This window comes from Squalius cephalus (assembly GCF_949319135.1).
Source record: "Squalius cephalus genome assembly, chromosome: 15".
Taxonomy (NCBI): Eukaryota; Metazoa; Chordata; class Actinopteri; order Cypriniformes; family Leuciscidae; genus Squalius; species Squalius cephalus.
This window is the reverse complement of record NC_137136.1, coordinates 13,511,953-13,535,294: the sequence shown is the minus strand read 5'-3', so window position 1 is coordinate 13,535,294 and position 23,342 is coordinate 13,511,953. Positions and strand designations below refer to the sequence as shown.

General features: G+C 35.7%; 1 protein-coding gene across 2 annotated transcripts in view; it reads right to left on the bottom strand.

The window, feature by feature from the left end:
- The window catches only part of mroh1 (maestro heat-like repeat family member 1), a 36,470-nt gene extending 30,952 nt beyond the window's left edge, over window positions 1–5,518 (bottom strand). Inside the window, exons 1-3 of one of the 2 annotated variants that reach the window (XM_079894017.1) lie at window positions 5,288–5,518; window positions 4,416–4,512; window positions 948–1,093 (exon numbers count right to left, since the gene is read on the bottom strand). In XM_079894017.1, coding sequence (XP_079750143.1) covers window positions 948–1,093; window positions 4,416–4,446 — 177 coding nt within the window. In that variant the 5' untranslated portion in view covers window positions 4,447–4,512; window positions 5,288–5,518. The remainder of the gene's footprint in view (window positions 1–947; window positions 1,094–4,415; window positions 4,513–5,287) is intronic. The other variant, XM_079894018.1, reaches the window with a different exon arrangement.
- Between the last annotated feature and the right edge of the window lie 17,824 nt (window positions 5,519–23,342).

The window sequence follows — 23,342 nt, the reverse complement described above, 5'->3', positions numbered from 1 at the left end:
ATTCACCAAACAGAGAAATCATGAAAACATGGCATGAGACTACTTAATGTGACACACTGATGCCAATTGTCACATCATCAGAAACAACAAAGATAGTACTGCTTCCTGTTAGCAGGAAGTGTAAAGTTAAGTGCGCTTGAAAAGTGAAAATAGCCCAGCTATCATAAACATCTGCTCAATAAATATAGATTATGCTAGAATAGACTAGAATAGAAAAGGTACTTGTTTTAAAAACATTGTTACCCTATTTTTATCATAAAATGGTTGACAAGTACACAGTCATTTAAAAGTTTGGGGTTGGTATGACTTAATGTTTTTTTAAAGAAATTCTTCTGCTCACCAAGGCTGCATTTATTTAATACAAAAAATAATAATATTGTGAAATATTATTATAATTTAAAGTAATATTTTTATTTTATTTTAATATATAATTTATTCTTGTGACAGAAAAGCTGAATTTTCATAATTTTCAAAACATTTCTTTGCTGTGCTGCTTAATATTTTTTAGGATACCATGATACATTTCTTCAGGATTATTTGATTAACTTAACACTCAATTAAAAAGCATTTATTTAAAAACTTTTGTAACATTTTAAATATCTTTATAGTTCAGTTGATCAGTTTAATGTATCCTTGTTGAATAAAAATATATTCATTTCTTTAAGATAAATCTTACTGACCCCAAACCTTTTAATATTAGTGTATCTAAAGCTTCAGAGACAAGACTGAATCCATGATAACTTATGATATTTGATGCTTTTTAGATGATATAAAACCCACAACATTCAGCATTAATCTATTTAACCCATTCTAATAGTCTTCACAGAGGAAATCATACGGAAACACGCAAGATAAGCATTTGAAAATTTCAAGAGAGAGTATAATATTTCTCTGGAAAACCTTTTTCAAAACAGATTCAGATGTTTTAAGAAAAATCTTTGGCTGACCTTGGGGTGTTTGAGCAGGTAGTCCTGACACATGGACAGGACTTTATCAGGCTGCTGGTTCCCCAGTGTCAAGATGGATTTCCTGACCTGTTCCTGCACCACCGGATCCTTGTCATTGGCAGCATCCAAAAGAGCCAGGGTCACCTCTGATAGCATAAGAACATGCACATCAATATGAGCACAGAACAGGATGGAGAATTTCTGAAATTTGTGTACTGGTACACAAACACAGTGGCTGTATCCTTATCTGTAGATAAATGGACATGCATAGTAGGGAAGTAGGCCTATTATTATATAGGCCTACTTCCCTACTATATAGTAGGGGAAAACAGTATGTGACAAAAAGAAGTATGTCCGAATTCACAGTACTCATAAGGCGAGATTCTGAACTATGCGTACGCACAACACTTTACTATCCCATGAGGCCACAGAAGAGGCTTTGTGAATGGCAGTGAACCTACGCAACTGATGCTGGTAGGTCACATGATAATGACAACATGGCAAATGTAGTATGTCTGAATTTCATTCACACTACTCACATTCATACTATAATAACATACTTTTTTTAGCGGCCACGAAGAAATTAATTATTCAAAACAAGTACCTACTCAAGAGAGTATGCAATTCCAGATGCATCCAATTATATACTACCATTCAAAAGGGGTTATTAAGATTGTTTCATGTTTTAAAAAATAAGTTTCCTATGCTTACCAAGGCAGCATTTATTTGATCTAAAATACAGTAAAACAGTAAAAAAAATACTTTTCCAATTTAATATATTTAAAAAAAAGAATTTATTCCTGAATTTTCAGCAGCCATTTTTCCAGTCTTCAGTGTCACATGATCCTTCAGAACTCATTCTAATATACTGATTTAGGGCTCAATAAACATTATTATCAATGTTAAAACATTTTTGTGGAAACTGGGACACATTATTTTCAGGATTCTAAATAGAATTATTTGTAATAGAAATCTTTTGTAACATTAGAAATGCATTTCAATTTTGATCATAATGCATCCTTGTTTAATAAAAGTATTAATTTCTTTTCTTTTTTTCAAATACTGACCCAAACTTTTAAATAGTACTGTATACAAGTACATCTTTTCTCATAGTTTTGCCACTCTGCCAGTTTCTCAATGGACAAACTGACCTTAAATCATTTTTATTAGTCTTACTATCTCATACTACGCGGTAAATCCAGATACAAAAGTCCTACACAAACATATTATTTCAACACCAGACATTACTGTTTCTCACCTACACAAACACAACTGTTGTTAGTGGGTGATCAATTAATCATTGGGATTAGTGTAATTAACTCGTGCTCTAGTAGGTCACAAGCACTGCATTGAGGACATGATGGATGCCTCATGATATGACTCACTCCTGCTCCTAAACTTACAACACAGAGAGTACAACGTAAGGGGGAAGATCTGCAATGCAGAATATCTTAACACAAACTTTGCAACATCTGGACATTTTAACCATACTTAATCTTCACATACAGTCCCATCTGATGAGATTATTCTAATCTACCTACAGCACACAGCGTAAATGAGTTACCTAAACATACTCATTGGGCAATTAGCTTTAAATCCAACCTAAAGAATTCAGTGTTGAAAGACACTAATGGGATAAGAGAAGCCCATGACTGGATTAATGTGGGAGTTCATTTTAAATGAAAAACAGGTGCTTTCACATATATATAGACGTGTATCTATATCACTTAATCTGCCTCTCCATCTCTGTTAGGGCTGAGCTAATATGCAAATAATCATGATATACATTAATATTCAAATGTTTAGGGGTTAGTCAGATTTTTTTGTTTTTAAAGAAATGATTCTTTATTCAGCAAGATGCACTAAATTGATTACAAGTCACAGTTAAAGGTTGTATCAGTGATTTCAGGCCCAAAAAAAAAGATCACATTCATCTAATCTTTCCTAACGATCCGCTAGCTGCCCGCCCCATAAGCATGCCGTCAAAAAAACGGGTCTCTGTAGGCAGCCTAGGCTCTGAGATCTGCACAAAAACAGTTGGTTTCACCAACCACTCAAAACCAAAATAAATAGTGTTCCAACCAATCTTCGGTTGCACGCGAAGTCGGAGCTGAAGAAGAAGCTGGCTCAAAACCTCACAACACCCTCCCCCTGTCAGTGATTGGTTGGAACACTATTTGTTTTGGTTTTGAGTGGTTGGTGAAACCAATTGGTTTTTGTGTGCAGATCTCAGAGCCTAGGCTGCCTACAGAGACCCGGTTTTTTGACGGCATGCTTATGGGGCGGGCAGCTAGCGGATCGTTAGAAAAGATTAGATGAATGTGATCTTTTTTTTTGGGGCCTGAAATCACTGATACAACCTTTAAGACGTTTAGGCTATAATGTTACAAAATATTTCTATTTCACCAAAGAATCTTGAAAAAAAAAAATGGATCATGGTTTCCACAGAAATTACTTCTTTTTTTTTCATGTGGCAGAAAGTTCAGCTTGGCCATCACAGGAATAAGTTACATTAGATTAGAATTACATTACATTATCATTGAAATTATAATAATATTTCACAATATTACAGTATAAATAAATAAATGCAGCCTTAAAGGGATAGTTCTGTCATTAATTACTCACCCTCATGTCGTTCCAAACATGTAAGACACTTGTTCATCTTCGGAAACACAAATGAAGATTTATTTTATGAAATCTGAGAGGTTTCTGTCCCTCCATTGAACATCCATGCAACTATAACGTTGACGCTTCAAAAAGTTCATAAAGAGATCGTAAAACTAATCCATATGAATTGAACCAATTTAGCCCAAATTTTCTGAAGAGACTCGATCGCTTTATATGATGAACAGATTTAATTTAGGCTTTTATTCACATATAAACATTGATCAGCGAACATAAACAGAAGCTCAAACATACTGCGTAACATACGAGAATGAACCTCGCTGACTCTGGCAGCTTCCGTTTACCACAACTGATGTGTGAGTTGATGAATGTATGTGAATAAAATTCTAAATTCATTCTGTTCATCAAATAAAGCGATCGTGTCTCTTCAGAAAATTTGGACTAAACCGCTCAATTCATATTAGTTATTTAATCTCTGTCTAGCTGCCTATGGAGACTACAGAAAGCTCTCAGATATCATCAAAAAGAGCTTAATTTGTGTTCCGAAGATGAACAAAAGTCTTACGGGTTTGGAATGACATGAGGGTGAGTAATTAATGACAGAATTGTCATTTTTGGATGAACTAACCCTTTAAAAGAGATTTGGTCAGCAGCCATAAGCATTACAAGTAACACTGGAGATGAAAATCAAAGCAATGTATAACTTGGAAAAACATTCAGCATATTATAACTCTAGACAAGTGTGACATGATCATGCTAACAAGTGCTTGTGTTTAGGCGTGGACTGTTAAATTAGTTGACATTAAGTATATAGTGGGCAAAGTGGACAAGAGTGTTACTTACGCTCTACGTCAGTCTCCTCTATAACACCCATGACGAGGATAGCAGCAGAGATTTAGGAATACATCTGGTTGTCCAGTATCCCTCAAAAGATCCCACTCTACAGATACAAACCAACAACAGAGATGAAACAATAATCAGTTTTATCACTTTTTTTTTAACTGATATTTACATTTTGTAATATCAGGCCTACTAATAAATGGTATATTTAATGGGAATAATAACAATATACTTTATTCATCAACAAAAATATTGTAGGAATTGTATTGTATTGTAGGAATATTCACAACTAATATTTAATTGGTGTATTATAAAGATGATTTAATCCTCACACTATCATAAATCAAACATTTAACACAAGGCTACATCTCGGTGCCAGTCATAGAAAATATCTCTAAACAACACGAAGTCTCAAAACCTAGCCAACGGACTAGACTGACAACATTTTTGGCACCACGTGAAAGTGTAACGTTTCTTGGGATCGTAAGTACACCTACGATCCCTAAAAATGCTGTCTTGGTAGGCAGCTCATTAGGTTTTGAGACACAGCCCGACACAGCATTCCATGTGATTTGGCAATCTGGCATAGACAAGGCACAGATCATGTAACATGCAGTGAAAACGTCGTCTGAAGATATTGACTAATAGTCCAACTAACACTGTAGATCACTTCCACAGTCGTATTTTAGTATTTCACGCTCAATGTCAACTTCCTCAAAGCCACAGCGACCTATTAAACTACAATGACAGCGTTTGCATTTCACTTACATTGGCTGACATGCGCTCAAGGCAATTGAAATACAAATGAAAAGGTTTAAAATGCATTTACAACAACGTAACATGTCTAAAGATTAACAATATATTAATCGTGTTACCTTTCTGCTTGACTCGCTCGCCCGCAGGCTACACACTCCGATTCCCTTTTCTCAGATGCATCGAGCAGTTATTTGTCAGCAAAGACCCTAATGTAAATCCGATAACTGATTCCGATCCTGAACGTAAGCGTGTGATTGATTATTCGGCTGAGGTTGATGATGGTCTCATGGACGCTACATTGTATCATAGGTAAACACGCCTAATCACGTGCTACTGCTCAGGTCAGGAGGAACGCATCAGAGTGGGCGTGGCCTGTCGCGTGGTCCTCTAAACACCAACGAAGAAGACGCGCTGCATGCAAACCAACCTACTTAATTATTCATGTGTGGCGTATGTGAGGAAAATGTACAATTTGGGAAGGTTTTCAATTGATCTATTACGTTGTATCTGCCATGCTTAAAAATAACAATTTAATGTTTGTTAATGTAAATTTTTTCAGCTTGTCCCACTGGAACAAGGTCAAATGTATATTTTTAATATATTAGAATAATCAAACTCAAAATTCTAATAGATCTCTCTCTCTCTCTCTCTCTCTCTCTCTCTCTCTCTCTCTCTCTCTCTCTCTCTCTCTCTCTCTCTCTCTATATATATATATATATATATATAAATATCAAGACAGCAATCAAATTTCTATCCTACTCAATAACTTATATAATATTGTTTGTATTGAAGAACATGCAGAACATACATTCTTGGAAATTAAAAAAAGAATATTCATGGTTAATTAATGTCATTAATTTCACTTAAATGACAATTAATAGGTTATTTTCATTGCCATTTAAGTGAAATTGCTGACCTTAAATATACGAGCTTGATAAAAAATTATCATTCTAGAAGAAAATTTCAAATGGTATGTATATATATATATTTATATATTTATATATATACTAGTTTCTGTTAACAACAAAAAAAAAGTTTGAAAACAAAAACCAACATTGTTATAATTACATTTTATGTTAACATATCCAATATGATCAAATATTGTGTTGGACAAAGAGGGGTCTTCAGGTCAAAAAAGTTGAGAGAGGCTCTATTTGTCATGCATTTACACAGAATATAGTATCACCTAATTGAGCATGAGGAAAGGAAAGTGTTGTCATCCTCTATATGCTTTCTGTTAGTTGATTTGCCATGTCCAGAAGAAATCTTGAATATTTCAAGTGAACCTCCCTCAAAAGGTTTACAGGTGTTTTTCTCAGTTCACACAACACACACTAGAGGGAGCTGGTGAGCTCTTTAGACTTGACATGTGTCGACTCCACAACCCTTTGGGCTTTTTCAGACGGAAACCTTCCCTCTGGGCCCTACAACTTTTCCCATATGAGTTTATTTAGTTTGTCAGTTACTGAGGTATAGCCCTTGCTATAATAAGTTGCCTGTGTGACAGCTATTCTGGCCGGTCCCTACAAGATCTGAATCTTAAAGCCACAATGAAATGGAAGTGGAGACATTTCTTTTCTTCCGTGTTGTGACGTACATCCGGGTGTAATGAATTATCAAAAAAAGAAAAATGCACTTGGGTTATATGCATCGATTGTTGACTGGATGTTGAGATGTGGGTGGTGCACTTATAAAGTAAAGGCAGATGAACGAGAGTCTAATGGGCAAAAATTATTTGGGAAGTCAAACTTCTTTAAAAAAGGTATGCATGACAAAATTGTTCACAATAGATCTAAACAGAGGTGGACAGTAACAAGGCACATTTACTTGAATACTGTACTTCAGTACACTTTTTGAGTATCTGTACTTTAGAGTATTATTATTTTTTCTTCACTACATTTTAAAGACAAATATACTTTTTACTCTACTACATTTTTGTCAAGGTCCTTGAGTAGAAAGTAGTAACGTCAGTTAGGGGATGATTTTGGTTGCAGGATTTGCATTTTGGTTGGTCGTTGGTTTGACCAGTACGGTGACGCATTGCTGCCTCATACATATTATTTTTTCCCCTCAATTATGTCGTAATAACGAGATCTTATGTCGTTAAAACGACATATTTTTCTCGTAATAACGAGATCTTATGTCATTAAAATGACATCTTTTTCTCATAATAATGAGATGTTATGTCATTAAAACTACATATTTTCTTGGCCTTATAAGGACATGTGTAGTCATGCCTTTATCCACATAAAATTGATAGCCTATCACGCCTTTATCACACTTCTACGTTCAGAAAGCTTAAGCAAATAGTAGTAGCCCCCAATCAGGCAAAATTAACCAATGAGGCCCTTTTTTTAAAATATATATAAGTTTTTTTTATATATTATATATAAGATTTATTTTTGTTAATAGGCTATATCTTCATTACCTAGAGATATAAAAAACACATCTAACAGATCATAACCTAAGTTGTTTAATTTTTACAACATTGTGTTCTTGTTTTGTTTAATTAACGAAATGTAAATCTTCGTCTTTATAACAGAAGATACAATACAATACAAAAATCTTCAAGATACAGCAATCTTCACATGTATAACGGATTGTCACCTTATGAACAGTCCTTTGTGTGGTGGAATAAGCAATGCTAGAAATATATGGTTAGTATCTTAATTTAAACTTTATTTTATTATTTTATTAGTTCATTAATTAATTATGCTAACTCAACTAATTTAATGTAAAGAGCTGGATACTAATTGCTAATTAAATAAAGTCAAATATTAAATGTATAGGCTATTGATTAGAGTTTCCATAGACTAAAGATTTTTCTAGACTAGTAGTCATTAATTTAAGCAATTAGGAGTACTTGCATGTTTATATTAAATCCTGGGTACATATAGCCTAGTGGTCAGTACTCTCTGCACTGATAATCATTGCTTTTCAGCTTATTGCGACCCGAGTTCCAGTCCCGTTTCGTCAAACTTTCTTGATACTATATTGTCCTATCATAATAAAAGGCAAAAAAAAAAAATTCTTTAAACTGATGCAAGTTAAGCTCCATCCTCACACAAAAATAAAATCAGCATTTTTTAAGCCATTACATCAACACCTCTCATCATTGGGGTGGGGGAACGAATTTCGACAGCTGAACATGCTGTCGGATTCTGTTCCCCCTATATTTCTTACACAATGAGGTTCTAATATTTATCACATTGCACATCTAATTTCTAAACCCAATAGGCTATATAGCCTATATTCTGCGCTCAGGCGCATACATAAAACTTGTGGCAAAGCACCGGCAAAAGTAGGCTAATGATAATACATTTTCTGAAAAAAAAAAAATAACGAAGCATTTTAATTGTTTATTAATGAACTAGGCTTTTCTAAATTAGTGTAGGATGCCTGCAAACATATCTCCATCTCCGCTGTAATTTAGCCTAGATGCGCCTTTCATACGGACAGGATTACATAATCAGATGGTATCATACGTATTTGCTTTCAATTGGATTTGTTTCATTGGTGGACATTTTTTTATAAGCTTTATACTGTATAGATAGCTATATTTCTCATGTCTGTGAGGCTTGTCTATACTGTTTTTCAGTTCATTTTAGAGACGTGTTCCAATTCATGGAGATCATGAAAGCGTGCCCTGTTCGTTTTCTTTTATTTTACAAAAGCACAACGTTTTCTTGTTGTTGTGAGTTTACACAAATAAAAGTAGTTGCAATTATTCTTTTCTGTATGACCAGAAATGATGGAGTATTTTAAGTTGTTTCCACTGTTGATAGGAAAATGCGAGTGATGGCACCGGTGCCTCCATGTCATGCAGTGCGCGCTCGACACTCCGCACAAACACATGGATATGCGCTTAATAATATAGCAAACATTTATCTAGGTTAACGTTAGAGCGAGCGGCCATGCCAGACGGATAAGTCCTCTTCATGTTTAACAAATCAAATTCTGTTGCATTTTATTGCGCCAGTTTGAAAAGGGCGGCTGAAACATTTAGCCTATACAGATAAACGCCCACCACTGGTATTTTTCTTTAAATAAATTTGTTTAAGCTTTAAAATAAATATTGTTTGTGGGCTAATTAATGCCACAATAATTTGTTTATTTTATTTTATTAAGCTTTTTCTTTATTATAAGGGTTTTCTATGGGAGGAAAACGCTTAGCCTAATGTGCAATTAAACACAATGTTCGTATTCTGGGCTCACCTGCTGTTAATAAGGTGTGTACAGAATTTGATCTTTTAACATGAATGTCCATTGGGGGCTGCTATTTCTTCAGCTTTTTGAACGTAGATGTATGATAAAGACATGATTGGCTATCAATTTTATGTGGATAAAGGCATATTTTGTACATGACTACACATGTCCTTATAAGGCCAAGAAAATATGTCATAGCATCTCGTTATTACGAGAAAAAGATGTCGTTTTAACAACATAAGATCTCGTTATTACGAGAAAATATGTCGTTTTAACGACATAACATCTCGTTATTACGACAAAAAAATGTCGTTTTAACGACATAAGATCTCGTTATTACGACATAATTGAGTGGAAAAAATAATATGTATGTGGCAGCAATGCGTCACCGTAGACCAGAACCCGACGTCTGTTTGACGTGATTTTGGTTGGAAATGAAAGTCGGGTCGACGTCAGAACCCGACTGATGTTGGTTTCTGACGTCAACCCAATTTTCATTTTCAACCACAATACAACGTCTGTCCAACGTTGGAGATTAACGTCAATCTGATTTTGGATTCTGACATCAACCTGATTTTCATTTTCAACATTGGGTTTGGTCTTCAAAATGCGAATTTTGTCATTGTTTTGGAGCACACTAGCTTATAGATAACAGTAAGGCTAACATATTCATACTAAAAGCCAAACAACTTAAAAATAGGGCACTCTTTGAGGGAACAGCCATTTGGGTGTCCGAAACCATTGTGGACGTTATTGAGTGCACTTATTCAATCTCACATTCAGTCCCACTACTGGAACTGTGTTCTAGAAATAAATTTGATATTGATATGAGGGTAGGCAGGCATAGATTCAGAGGCATAAGGTGTATTACATACAACAATGCAACAGTAATAAAACAATGCATTGACATTTACTTTTTACTTTTGATACTTAAGTAAAACGAGTACTTCTGTACTTTTACTTAAGTAAAAATCGGTCTTTAGAACTTTTACTTGTAACAGAGTAACATTTGACCGGTAGTATCTGTACTTTCACTCAAGTAAGGAAGTTGTGTACTTTGTCCACCTCTGGAACTAAAAAAAATGCATACATAGGGTGTTTTCATTTTATGCCGATTTTAAAGAGGACACTGCAGTGTTATTTTAGTATCACTATTATAGTTTTATTAATATAAAAAATATTAATATTAATATTTTGGTGTTTTTGTTAGTTCTTTAAATATATCTATCTAGATTATTTTATGTTTTATAAAAAAATCCTCTTTTAGTTAACTATTTGAATTAAAATAAGTTTTTATATTTTTATATTTATATTATTTATAAATTATATTATTTATAAATTACAAAAATTTACAATAACCCAGCATTTAGCCACAAAAAAACTATACATTTGAGTGAGACTGATTGTTGTGAGTTTACAAACATTTATAATCGCATTGCATATTTTGTGCAATTGCAATGCGTTCTGCATCTGTCATCTAGCTGACATAAAATAAACAGTAATCATGCATGCACATTTTATATTAAGTTTTAGACATCTACCTGATATGAGTACTGAGAATGCAGTTACATCATTCAAATAAATATGGCCTTAAGAATGACTTATGGTTCTTTACAAATCTGTTCTCTATAATATTCAGCTGTTAGGAATTTAGCAAAATATAATTACCCAAACTGTATTTATAATGTGCTTTTAAATTTTTCATCAGTGCTGATATTTAAATATAGAGCTTTGACTGCAAAGGTCTTGAAATGATGTATTGCAGTTGATTTGTGTGTCCTGCTGTTCAGGCACTGCTGTAATTACACAGCTTTTATTTGCACAGCATGTATCATATTTTTCGCTCTTTATGTTCTTGGCCTTGTCAGAGAGTTTAATGAAAGTTTTACTGCAATTGATGAGACACAACAGGGATTTTCAGTCTTATTAGACAAAATCCAAAGTCCACTAGACTGGGTGGCATTTTTAATTAGGAATGCAAAACTACTGAGACATTTTCTCCTAAGTTAATGCATAGAGAAAATTGGAAGCCAATCCATTTCACCCCAGTAGGGACTCTAGGTCTGAGAGAGAATTACGGAGTCAGTCTCATAAACAGACCTCGGGATGAATCGCTCACAAAAACCTGCTGCTTTTACTGAGAGGCAACTAATGTATGACAGACACATGTGTGCACTATGCAGCCAAATAAGCAGATGAAATATTTTCAGTCATGAAAAATGTGACATTTTAGAACCGCTTTGAATATGTTTTAATATACTTTTGTTTAAACAGCAGTTATAATGGAAAGGATTCTTTTTCGGCTTTCATGTGGAAACGATAGGCTTTGCCGCCATCCAAATATGCAAAACCACCTTTAATATAGATCAATAATTCATATAACATTTACACACTCAATGAATCAAGCAATCAGATTCACATATGGGTTTGACTTTATATCAGCACAAGAATGTCTAAGTTTGAAATGAACGTAAATAACTGAGGATAACAAAAGTCCCTCACACTGCATAAAGGAGTATCTGTAATGCACACTCAGTCACTTAAATGGCACGACAATTTTTGGAGCCACTTGCAGCTCTGTCATTACTCACACAATTAATATTTTCATATTCAGTGAAACGAGAGGTGAATCGAAGTAATATAAAGGTTAAGCACACGCCAAACCATACCCTTTACGTAGGGCTTAAACACAGAAATCAGGACCACATGTGGAGGGGAAGGAAAATTCCAAACGGCAGCACTATACGTCAGGGTCAGTTTTGCTGTTAGCGCAGGGTGGAATCAGTACAGACAGGAGTGTAATCTGATCTGAGCACAGATCTCTGACGTGGTGTTTGAGAACAGTTCAGGATTGTGTGTTTAGGCCAGTGGACTGGCATCAAGCATTTCTTCACTTCATCTTCTCACTCTCTTTACCTGTGTATCACCCAAAAAACCTGGTTAGATGTTTGTTGATTCAAGGTCAGTTTTAAACTATTTGAACTAATTTTACACTATTTTAAAAACAGAAAGAAAAATAGTTGCAGGAATGGGGTGTAGTAATCATTTAAAGGAAATTGATAAAAAAAAAATGCAATCAAAGAGAAAAACGCAAGTTGTGTGCACTATACTGCACACTATACTTATGCTCTATATACTCAAGCATGTATTTGAATTTTATAAGGTTATTTTATCATTCAGTATTGGTGTCTGCCTGCAACAGTTGGGTTCCGGAATTAAAAATCTTATGACTAAAAAAAAACGAGTTCGCACGGATGTGCAAGTAGTGAATGCTGTAGTAGCGTATAGAGCCCATTTCTTAACAGGGTGGACCTGTGATCTGTATATACATATACATGCACGCCTACATAATTTCCATATGAAACACATAACATAAACATATTTGGAAAATGAAAAAGTGTAGGAGAAATTTTGATTTATTAAGAGTGACTTGTCCCCCTGAGGACTCTGAAAGCAGGTCTCGGTCGTTTCAGCTGATGAACTTGTTGACAGTTGGTTTAAAAACTGTATTTTAATGCTGGTTTATACTAGACAGATTTGACACAGTTATTGCTAACGAAGAATAAGTAAGCCCAGAGGTCTGAAATCTAGAGTCCAATATAACTGGTTTTAAGACACATATCTACAGCTGGAGATTACCTGTGATGATGTCATATGGTTGTTATCACTCTAACTGACGGGAGGTTGGAAGAGGAGGGAATGATCTTATTAATGGCATTAAACTGTCTGCAAGGTCTGGAGCCTCTCTCTTGTGTGTGGCATGAATCCAGTGCTGTTGGCTGGTAAAGTGATCCATATGATGAGGGCTCTGTGGCTGAAGCCAGTGTGAAAACCGATACAGCATCTACCTGTCAAGAGTCTGGCAACAAATGTGTCTTGGATCAAATGAGACATCATGCAAATCAGGCTTAAATATGAGAAACAATTTTGCTGTATGCATGTGTGTTTGTCTGCTAAGCATTTAAACTGTACTTTCAACCCACCAACTGAACCTAAACTGTACTTTACAGCCACCAACTGAACCTATAATTATTTTCTTGCGGTTTATGATCTTGCCTTTCTCAACTTTTAAATTTGGCTCAGGTGTTCTTGACATTAATACAATCCACAAACTGAAAGATTCTGGCGGGCTCAAACCTTTTGTTCCACAGGCCAGATTTATCACACCAAACCTGCCCCAAACAACACGCTCTCCAAGATCCAATTGTGTCGTCACTGTCATTGATTTAAAATATGTGAATATAGCTGCATGTAAAATATCCCAGTGAGAAATTTTGCAGGTGGAATTTGGCTCAGGAGGAAACAGTGAAGTCATGATTATGAGGTCATATTATTGACCTATGGGATGAGTGTCTGAATTCTTTTATTTCCCCATTGAATCCCTTTCTTATCCCTCACTGTGGCATTCTTAGAAATATTGCAATATTATACCAAGCACACTATCTTCAAGACCGATTTTTTTATTATTAATATTATTATTTTATTAATTTATTTGTATTATTCAGCAAGGATGCATTCATTTGATCAAAAGTGACAGTAAAAACATTTATGTTTCAAAATATATATATTTTAAATAAACTGTTTTTTTTTGAAGAAGAAAAAGAAAAGTATCACAGTAAACAACATTCCAACATTCATAATAATAAGAAATGTTTCCTGGCAGAAAATCAGCCTATTAGAATGATTTCTGAGAATTTCTAATGTACTGAAGGTTACATTTACATTATATGGTTCAAGTGAACCAATTCGGATTTTTTCCTCCCATGTGGCACAGATCGGATATGACCCACAAACGTGTAAGCAGGAAAACAATCACATGGATTCTGATATTCTCAGATCGGTTTCAGGCCTCATTCATATGTGGAAATAAATCTGATTTGAATCGGATAAGTGCATCTGCATCTATGTAAGCAGATCGGATATTCCCATCAATGCGAGTTGTACGTCATTGAAACACTGACGGTGGTGAATGACGTTAATTCAGATGGATACCAGCCGCGATCACATAACCTTTTCCAATGGTGCAATGGAGGACGAATGCTCAACCCAATGGAGTCATGCTGAAGTTTCATGACTTTTGTGCCTTTAGGGTGAAGACATAATGCAGGCAAAAATGCAGGGTTGTTACAAAAACCTTTAAAGATGGTGCAGAAAACATTGTTTCGCCAAGTACGTGTAAATGCAGATATCGGATATGGGTCACTTTTAAAAGATGATGTAAGCTGGTCATCAAAAAAATCTGATTTAGTCAACAAATCAGAATTGGGCATCAAGACCTGCAGTTTAAATGCGGCCATAGTGGCCCAAGAAAAAATACTTTTTCATTGTAAGTGTATAGAATTTTTATCTGTTTTTCTGTCTGCCAGGCAAAAATCAGAAGGCTGATTACTTAGAAAAGTAAAAACACACCTTCCCTCATAACAAGCACAGTTAAAGTCTGTAGCAGAGACAGTATGGGACAAAGATTACAAATATTTGTTCAGAAGATGTGCTTAAGTGATGCTTAAATCCAAATAATTAAGAAAAATAAGCTATGATAGGATTTAAAAATGAATTTTCTTAAATATTCTTGATTTCTGACCGTTGCTGGCAGTGGAGGAAGGTCCAAGCTTATCAGAATTAATGGACATAGTGTAGTGTTAGGATCTTTGCCACTCTCCACATACACAGCTTTTTAATACACGATATTTTACAGCCCTTGTGGCTTTTTCTTATTAAGCATGCTGAAACAGCTTTGTGTTTGAACAGCTGTGAACTACAATTTTACTTCTCCTGAGGACACTCAACACTTGCAAAAATATGAGTTCACCCCTCTCCTGTCTTTCGTCCTGGACACTGACACCGGCTTGTAAATCGGTAAATCTCTGTGAATAAAGTTTTATTCTGGGCTTTGAGTGATTGGCCACCTCAGGCTGGTCTTCGCATACCAGCGCTGAGCTCATGTGTGTGTGCTTTGGGCCATTCTCAGAAATGAGTCAGATGATACATGAGCACGTTTGAATAGTGAATCCTTTAATTGCAGGTTTAATCTTTAAGGAAAGCTAAGAGCAACTTGTACCTGCTGACCCACTACAAATAACAACTCGGTATGTGGCAGAGTTTAGTTTTGAATGTAAATGGTATTAATCAATAATCTGAGGTGGGCTCTTTTGGAGTTTGAATTGTGTTGACCTGGAGGATGTGAATTACAAAGGCAAAGTTGTAAGAAAATAACCAAAGAATAAATCCTTTAAACTAGAACTTTATATACTCCCATCCCATCCAAGGGAAATAAACAAGTGTGATGGTCCATTTGAGTTAAATATTCAATATTTGCTCCAATAATACCTTAACATTTAACATAAACATTGTATTTCACCTCAATTAAAAGCAGGGTTCTGTTTAGAAAGACGTCAGGATCAGTTTTTAATTCTCTTAAGCAAGAGGATTAAGGTATCGAAACACTAATCATGTTGTTCCAGCTTTCTTTGAACTAAGTCTCCATTCCATCCCATTTGAAATGAGAACATTTCTGTTGCCCACCTGAATAGTGTTAGTTTACTTGTACTTTGTATACAAAGTGCTTACATTTCGAAACGCAAAGAAAAGACCAACAAAATGAATGGTCCACTACTGTCTGGTCCAGTGAATAGTAACCATATGAAACTCATTTTCTTACAAAGAAATTCAATTATTTTTAGTTAATGGACAAATTCAAGTAGAGTTTTGATAAGGGGAATAAGAAAATTAGCTCTTAAAGTAATTGAAGTGTATGTCAAACTATTCATGTCGTTCATAAACTGGAACATATTAAGGAGAGGAACCCTGTTTAAACAGTCTTATGGGAGGTCCTCAAAATACAGTGAAAAGCAGCAACTGTAAAAAGTTTTTCATCTTTCGTTGTGCAACTATGAGGAAGGTTTTAGTGTCATGGCACACATATTGATGTCCTATAGTTTTTTTTTTTATGAGAATGAAAGGAATTTTAAAACACAGTATATCAATATCTTTAACACCATGCACAGTATATTCTTAGAGCTCAATGAATTAAATCACCGTGGTGAGACTGGACAGTCAGAGAAATCTGAGAAAGAAAGAAACATTCTGTCCTTTGTATAAATTTTGGCACTACCAGATACTTTATTTCAAAGCAGAAGTATGAATTTATGCTTTATGCATGTTTGGAAAGAAACGTTTAGGATAGAAAACCTGAACCGTTAAAGATCCACTAAGGACATGTTCAGACTCCATATAAGACCTGGGAGTAACACCAAGGCCATAAATCTTTCTAGCCAATGAGCTTCATGTTAAACTCTTATGATATCCTTTAACATTTCATTTTAATCTTAAACTAGTTTGTCAATCTTAAAAAATATGAATATTTCACATAAAGGGATAGTTCACCCAAAAATGAAATGAAAATCTTTCATCGTTTACTCCCCCTCAAGTTGTTCCAAACCTGTATGAATGTCTTTCTTCAGCTGAACACAAGTACCGGCATTTCTGAAAGGGCTGAGGCTGGGATTTAGTGAGTATGAAGTAAAAGTATTGATGAGCGTATACTATGTGCGGAGAGCATTCACTCAATATTATCATCTCATTTTTGACAGAGGTGGCTTTTAGAGGCTTTTGCATCGGAGGTCTTCATATATATATATATATATATATATATTTCTAGCTATGGAACAAGCAATATTCAATTAGTTAAAATGTATGAGATTGAAACAAATTGCATTTATTGATTGTAAGTGTATAAAGTATAATTTTGTATTTAAAATTACGTTAATCTGTGTCCAAAATAATGGAAATTTTATATGCAATTCAAATATATACATTTTCAATTTAGGCATAAAGGATGTTGTATAGACTATGTAAACATTGACTAGATGGACGACTTTGGCCACTGTTTTTTCAGCCTTGAGAGGCTGTGTCAAGTTAAAAACAGATCATTTTAAAATGCGTCCCAAAAGTCCCTCCATTCTTTTCCATTCAGTTGCGCTTCATCTATAAGCAAACAGGTCAGGGAGCACAAATTATTTATTTTTTTTAAATTGGACCCACTAATGTAAACCACAGAATTAAACAAGCTTTAGCTTGTGTAAGTTCATCTAGTCATATTTCATTATTACTCCTTTTTTATTTCAACTAGGGATCAGTTTCTGCTTGGTAAATTTTTGATGTTTGGAATCAAGACTAGTCCAATGCCATCTGTTGGTAATCCACTTGTCAAGCATGTGTTTTATACTAAGACGACCAGAGATTAATTTCACGGTGATTCTGTACATCCCAAGAGAGTGTTAAACGCCTGCTTAGCTCTTAAGTTTAGAGATTTACTGCGGTGCAGGGCATCAGTCCAGTGTCCATGCAAACTATGATAACAAACGCGAACACATGCGAACTACAAATGCAATATGAGGGGACATCACGATGGATAATTCTAAGCCATTATGTCTGGGATATGGTTGGTTTAAAATGAAAATTCTGTGATTATTTACTCATTGTCATGTCTTGTCCTTTAAAACTAAATGTATTTCTTTCTTCTGTGGAACACAAAAGATGTTATGGTTCCACTTTAGTCTAGGGTCCAATTCTCACTATATTAACTAATTAGTAACTATGACTTTTGCATCAATAAACTCCTAATTACTGTTTATTAATAGTTAGTAAGGTAGTTGTTAAGTTTAGATATTGGGTTGTAGAATATGGTCATGCAGCATAAGGCATTAATATGTGCTTTATAAGTACTAATATACAGCCAATATCTTAGTAATATGCATGCTAATATGCAACTAGTTAATTAATAGTGAGAATTGGACCCTAAACTAAGTTATTTATCATTTTTCTTTTTCATACAAGAAAAGTGAATGGTGATCATGGCTGTCAAGCAAGATTTTCTGTCAATTTCAGTCTGACCACCAGACAAATCTATTATATGGTTTTGTGAATCACATGGACTACTTTTATGAGGATTTTATGGTGTGGGTTTTTTGTTTGTTTGTTTGTTTGCCCTTTGTTGAGTTTGACCAAAGTCCCTTTAAGGCAAGTCATTTTACATGGCGGCCATCTTTGAAACGCCTCTCGCAGCTATAATGACACAATGATTTTACTAATTAGCATTTGGCTCTTTTATTTAGAAGGTGGGACGATTCCGTCATATTGTGGGTTACACTTTCACCCATTCATAAGTAACATGAGTGCACCATCTTTGTATATCTAAAGTTTTTGGTTTGACTACCCTCAGAAGGGGTCATATGGAAGAGAGCACCACAGACATTCTGCTAAACTTCTCTTTTTGTTTTCCACAGAAGAAAGAAAGCCATACATGTTTGGTAAAACATGATGGTGAGTAAATAATGATAGAATTTTTCATTTCATTTTGGGTTAACTATCCCTTTATGTGCTTTCCAGCTGAGGACTGGTTTCTGGTTTATGGCACTCTGGGGGTTTCCTGTTGTGCTGAAGGTCAATACACAGCTGAAGCTTGAGAATGAGGGAGGGATAAATCAAGGTATGGTTATGAAGGGTAATCAAGGAAGGGAAGCAGGAAGAGCTGCTTTACTACGGCTGCCATGATCGGTATTTGACAGCTAAAGTGGCTTGAGTGGGTATCCTAGTAAGAAAATGAATTACTCAGGAAACATTACAGCACCTGCTCTTACAGTAGTGCTTTTACACTTTGACTTTGTAACAAACCTCTCCTTAGATTTCTTCAAGTGAAATACATGTGAGAAATCACAGGTGCCTCGTCCACCACTACTCTAATACATAGGGGAATTATTTTATTTATATAAAATAAAATAAAAATCTTTGGACTTCCTTTCAAAGACATAGTGAGGGATATTCATCAGCTAAAAATCATATCAAGTCCAAAATGATTGATAATAATAATAAAACAAACCTTAAAAGAGGTAATCCTTGCACAGTGGCAGTAGTTGAGAATATCCGAAAAAAATCACTCATTTGAAAGATAGGAAACAGAAACATGCCATATCTCATCTAGAAAGGTTTCAATAATAAAAGCAAATCAGGGAAAATGTAAGCCTTGTGATACTCCACTTCTTTAGCACACTTTATTAAAAGGCAAAATATGGATCTTTGCTTCCCATCCCGTTAAATCTCACTTCTAAATCACGCAACACTGAATAAACATGCGCTTTACTCAAGCAGAAGGTGTTACACTGGGATTTTCTATTATGTAAAGCCAAGTCAGATGTTACTATTTACACCATACTTGAGTGAAAAATAAGATGGAAAACTGTCTCGGCTGAAAGTTTGCATTTCCATGCATCTAAAATATTCAGCATAATACATTTTGAGTGATATTAAACTTTGCTGACATAAAAACCACACGTATGTGTATGTGGGCTCGAACAGAACATTCTGTATCTTCAAAATGATGTGAATAAAAAGCACCACAAATAATCAAACATCAGTTTTTATAGATAATAATACTCTGTTGTAATTCTGGATATGACATTTGAACAGACAATTAACAGATTTTCAATGTATTTGGAGAATGTAAAAATACTCTATTTTAATAATGTATTTTGTGTGGCATTGGTTGCTAAAGATGCCATTACAAAACCAACTCACATAAAAGGTATGAAATGGATCATATCAGACAAGTTAATCAGCAAAAAAGGAGCATATCAGGTTCAGAGAGGGAGAAGAGAGGTTAAACAAACTCCACAAACCCAACACATTATAATACACCACATTACGTTTCAGACACAAACCATGTGGAACTCAAAAATGATGGATCTGGCATGAAGAGAAGAATGTTCCTCAGGCTTGCGCATGCTTTTCTGTCTACTTGTGTTTCTCTTGGCAAAGCTCAGCATGGCCATCTTGTTTTTCACAAGGAGCCTCTGTCCACGCGTATATGGTTGAACTTTATGAGCACAGTAGACAAAAGTGGCTGAAGCACATTTCACCGGCTGGAGGACCCTCCATCCTCTGTCAGTTCTAGCTTTGGCACGGTGGATGAAACAAAGCAAATCCGCAGTCACAGAACCGGAGCCTTGATAGGCTCTGAGGCCACTTAGCTCATGACTTCAGAGTGAACTTGACGGCTGGAAATATTCCAAACTTACAGTCTCTCTGCTCACCTGCCTATTGTAGATAATTGGGACATTTCAATGACTCAAGTCAAGGGTTTTAGTTGTCATGCACAGACAAACCAGCAGTGTTAATCTTGTCAATGACAAAAAAGTTTTTAACAAAGGGTTTTTTGATTTTGAAGTGCTAAAATGCTAACTTGTTTCTGACAAAAATATGTCAGCCCTGCAGCACTCTATAGTGCACTCTTTATAATTTTATTTTAGTAGCTTGTGATTTTTATTTAAAATGTTTCAATATGTGGTTTAATTTTACATTCATAAATTAGAACATTATTTAAATTGACCAAAATTAGATGTTATTTTAGTCAGAGTAAATTAAACCAAAACTGGTGACATGACACAAAGAAATAATGACTAAATTTAAAAGATATTTTGGTCAAAAGACAAAAAGTATGACTAAAAAATCAAGCCTGGTGTATGGCAATGGCATTGACGCTATGGGGAACCAATACCCACTATGCCATGAATGCCTGCCCCACAAGGCTGTGAATATGCACAAACATAGAGGGCATAGCATAAATTGGCTCAACGAATTAACAGCACCATGGGGGCATCCCATTTGACTCATATGGTGGCATTACTCCATAAGCCAATACTCCCCGATACTGTTTCTCTACAGCAAGGAAAGTCCCGGCTGTTACACCTTTCTCCCTCCCTTGCGGGACAGGCCTCAGCCCTTTACGGTCCCAAGACCAAAGTTTGGTCCCGGATTATTAATAACACCTGCTTCAACTCTCTATGCATCTAATTCCTTATTTAGAATTAGACACATCGCAGCAATCAATAAGGTTGGAGGTGGCCACAGAGCAGCTTCCTGAACTGACATGAAAGTCCAGAAGTCCAAAAAAGGAAAAAACTCCCATCAGACTCCTCCCTATGCAACACCTTCAATCCACGCAATCGATCCCGCACTGCTGCCTCGGCAGCCGCTTGACCCGAATCGTGATGTGCAGATTTTCGACTCTCATACCTCAAGAGAGAGTCAAGCATGGATGGAGCTTCGCACAGCGAACGCATCAGATTGAATACATTCAGCTCCCTCGAGAGTTGAACGCGCTCCGTACAAACACTAGATTCCCTCTAAACTAAGAGAATCAAGCAATAACAGAGCCTCCTACTGCGAATGCATTGCCATGAGCACATCCAGCTCCCTCGAGAGTCAAACACGCTCCAACAGACTCTTATCTTATACACCGTACAAACAAGCGGCTCCTGAAGGCAAAAAAGCAGAGGACGTGCAACTCAGGCACCCTTTTAGGCTACGTTTACACGGAAACGATCTAAAGAGAAAACGCAAAAGTGATCACTTTTTATTCTGCGTTTAGACGAGCGTTATGTGGGGGAAATCTGCGTGCATATGGTGACGCAAAAGTGTGTGAAATTCAATGTAGTGTGCTCTCCAGGCGGCTAGGTGGCAGTGTGAAGCACTGATCGGTGCCTTCACTGTCTAGCAGACTTTTGCGTTTTTTACCGTTTAGACGGGAACGCGACGGTGGAGCGTTTTTAAGATTTCCACTCTGGAGGGTGGTTTCACTTTTTTGCGTTTTTAAGCCCCAAAAACGCCGTCGCCGTCTAAACGAAAGGCACATCTGATAAAATATTTTTACGTTTTCACCCGCGAGCGTTCTCATGTAAACAGGGCCTTATATTCACGGGCTATGACGTGTGTGACGTCATGGACTGCCAGCTGCCAATAATTATTGCCGTTTGTTTACAAGTGCTTCACGCCAATATCAAGAAGCAGCATCAAAGTTCCACTTCAAAAGGGAACTGTGTAAAAATGTACACTGCACACCAGCCAGATGAAATGATGATGCAGACTTCTCACATTCCAGTGTTTCTCCCTTTGGTCCAACTGATACAGTACATCAGTATGGCCGCTTTTCTTAGAAAAAGAACAAAAACACTTTCAGTATTTCATTATTATAAAACATCTTAACCCATGAAGCATACCAAGCAAAGAAATCACTTCTGAGGGCAGCATTGAAAGGTTTGGAAGAGGACTAATCAGTTTCTTAGTGGGTGTTGTAGAAAACACCCCAAAAGAAATAAAAATCTTGAAACATTCTCAATTCAGTCCTAAAAATCCCTCTCCATTTAAAGATAGCCAGGCAGTGCTTAAATATAAAATAAGAACCTCACTTCTAGAAAAAAATAATACAAATATTTTTCAAGTTCCAGCGCAGAGCGAAGCAGGGTTTTTTGGACATAATTTATTGCATTTCATCAAGCGTACAGAGGATTTGAGCTGTAAACTGCACTTTCCCTGCATTTATTTTCTATTTTACAGCCATTACAAACACATTTGTGTGATTTGTAATCTCCGCAGGCTGCCGTGAGGACATTTCAGCTGAACTTATTCATTAGCCTCTTGGAAGATGGTTTCAGGGCAAAGGTTAAATCAACAAGGCACCATTCCAAACCATCTTGAGGAAAAACTGCACATCTATTTAAGTGAGTTACATCTCAGTAGAGGAAGTGATCAAATGAAAACATCCAAAATGATCATGGATAATCTAAATGATATGCAATTTAGAATTCTTAATATTGTTGGAATGAGGTATCCAGTTTAAGTGTGATAAGTGAGGATGTGAGAAATACCTTTTCCATGCTCCCTGTCAAAAGACACCTCAGAAATCCACAACAAAATCCTGTTTTAGTCCACTCTAAAGCCATCTTGGGCACCGCCGGTCAGCTATTTCCAGTAATGCAAGTACAGCTCCCATTTACTTGAATGGGGAAAGAACAAATCATGAAACCAACCATCAATATTACATTCAAATTCAAATGAGGATTAAAATCTGACAACAATCGTATCATAAATTGTTCTTCTTTACATCAAATTACGCCACAAATATGTATTTTTCTG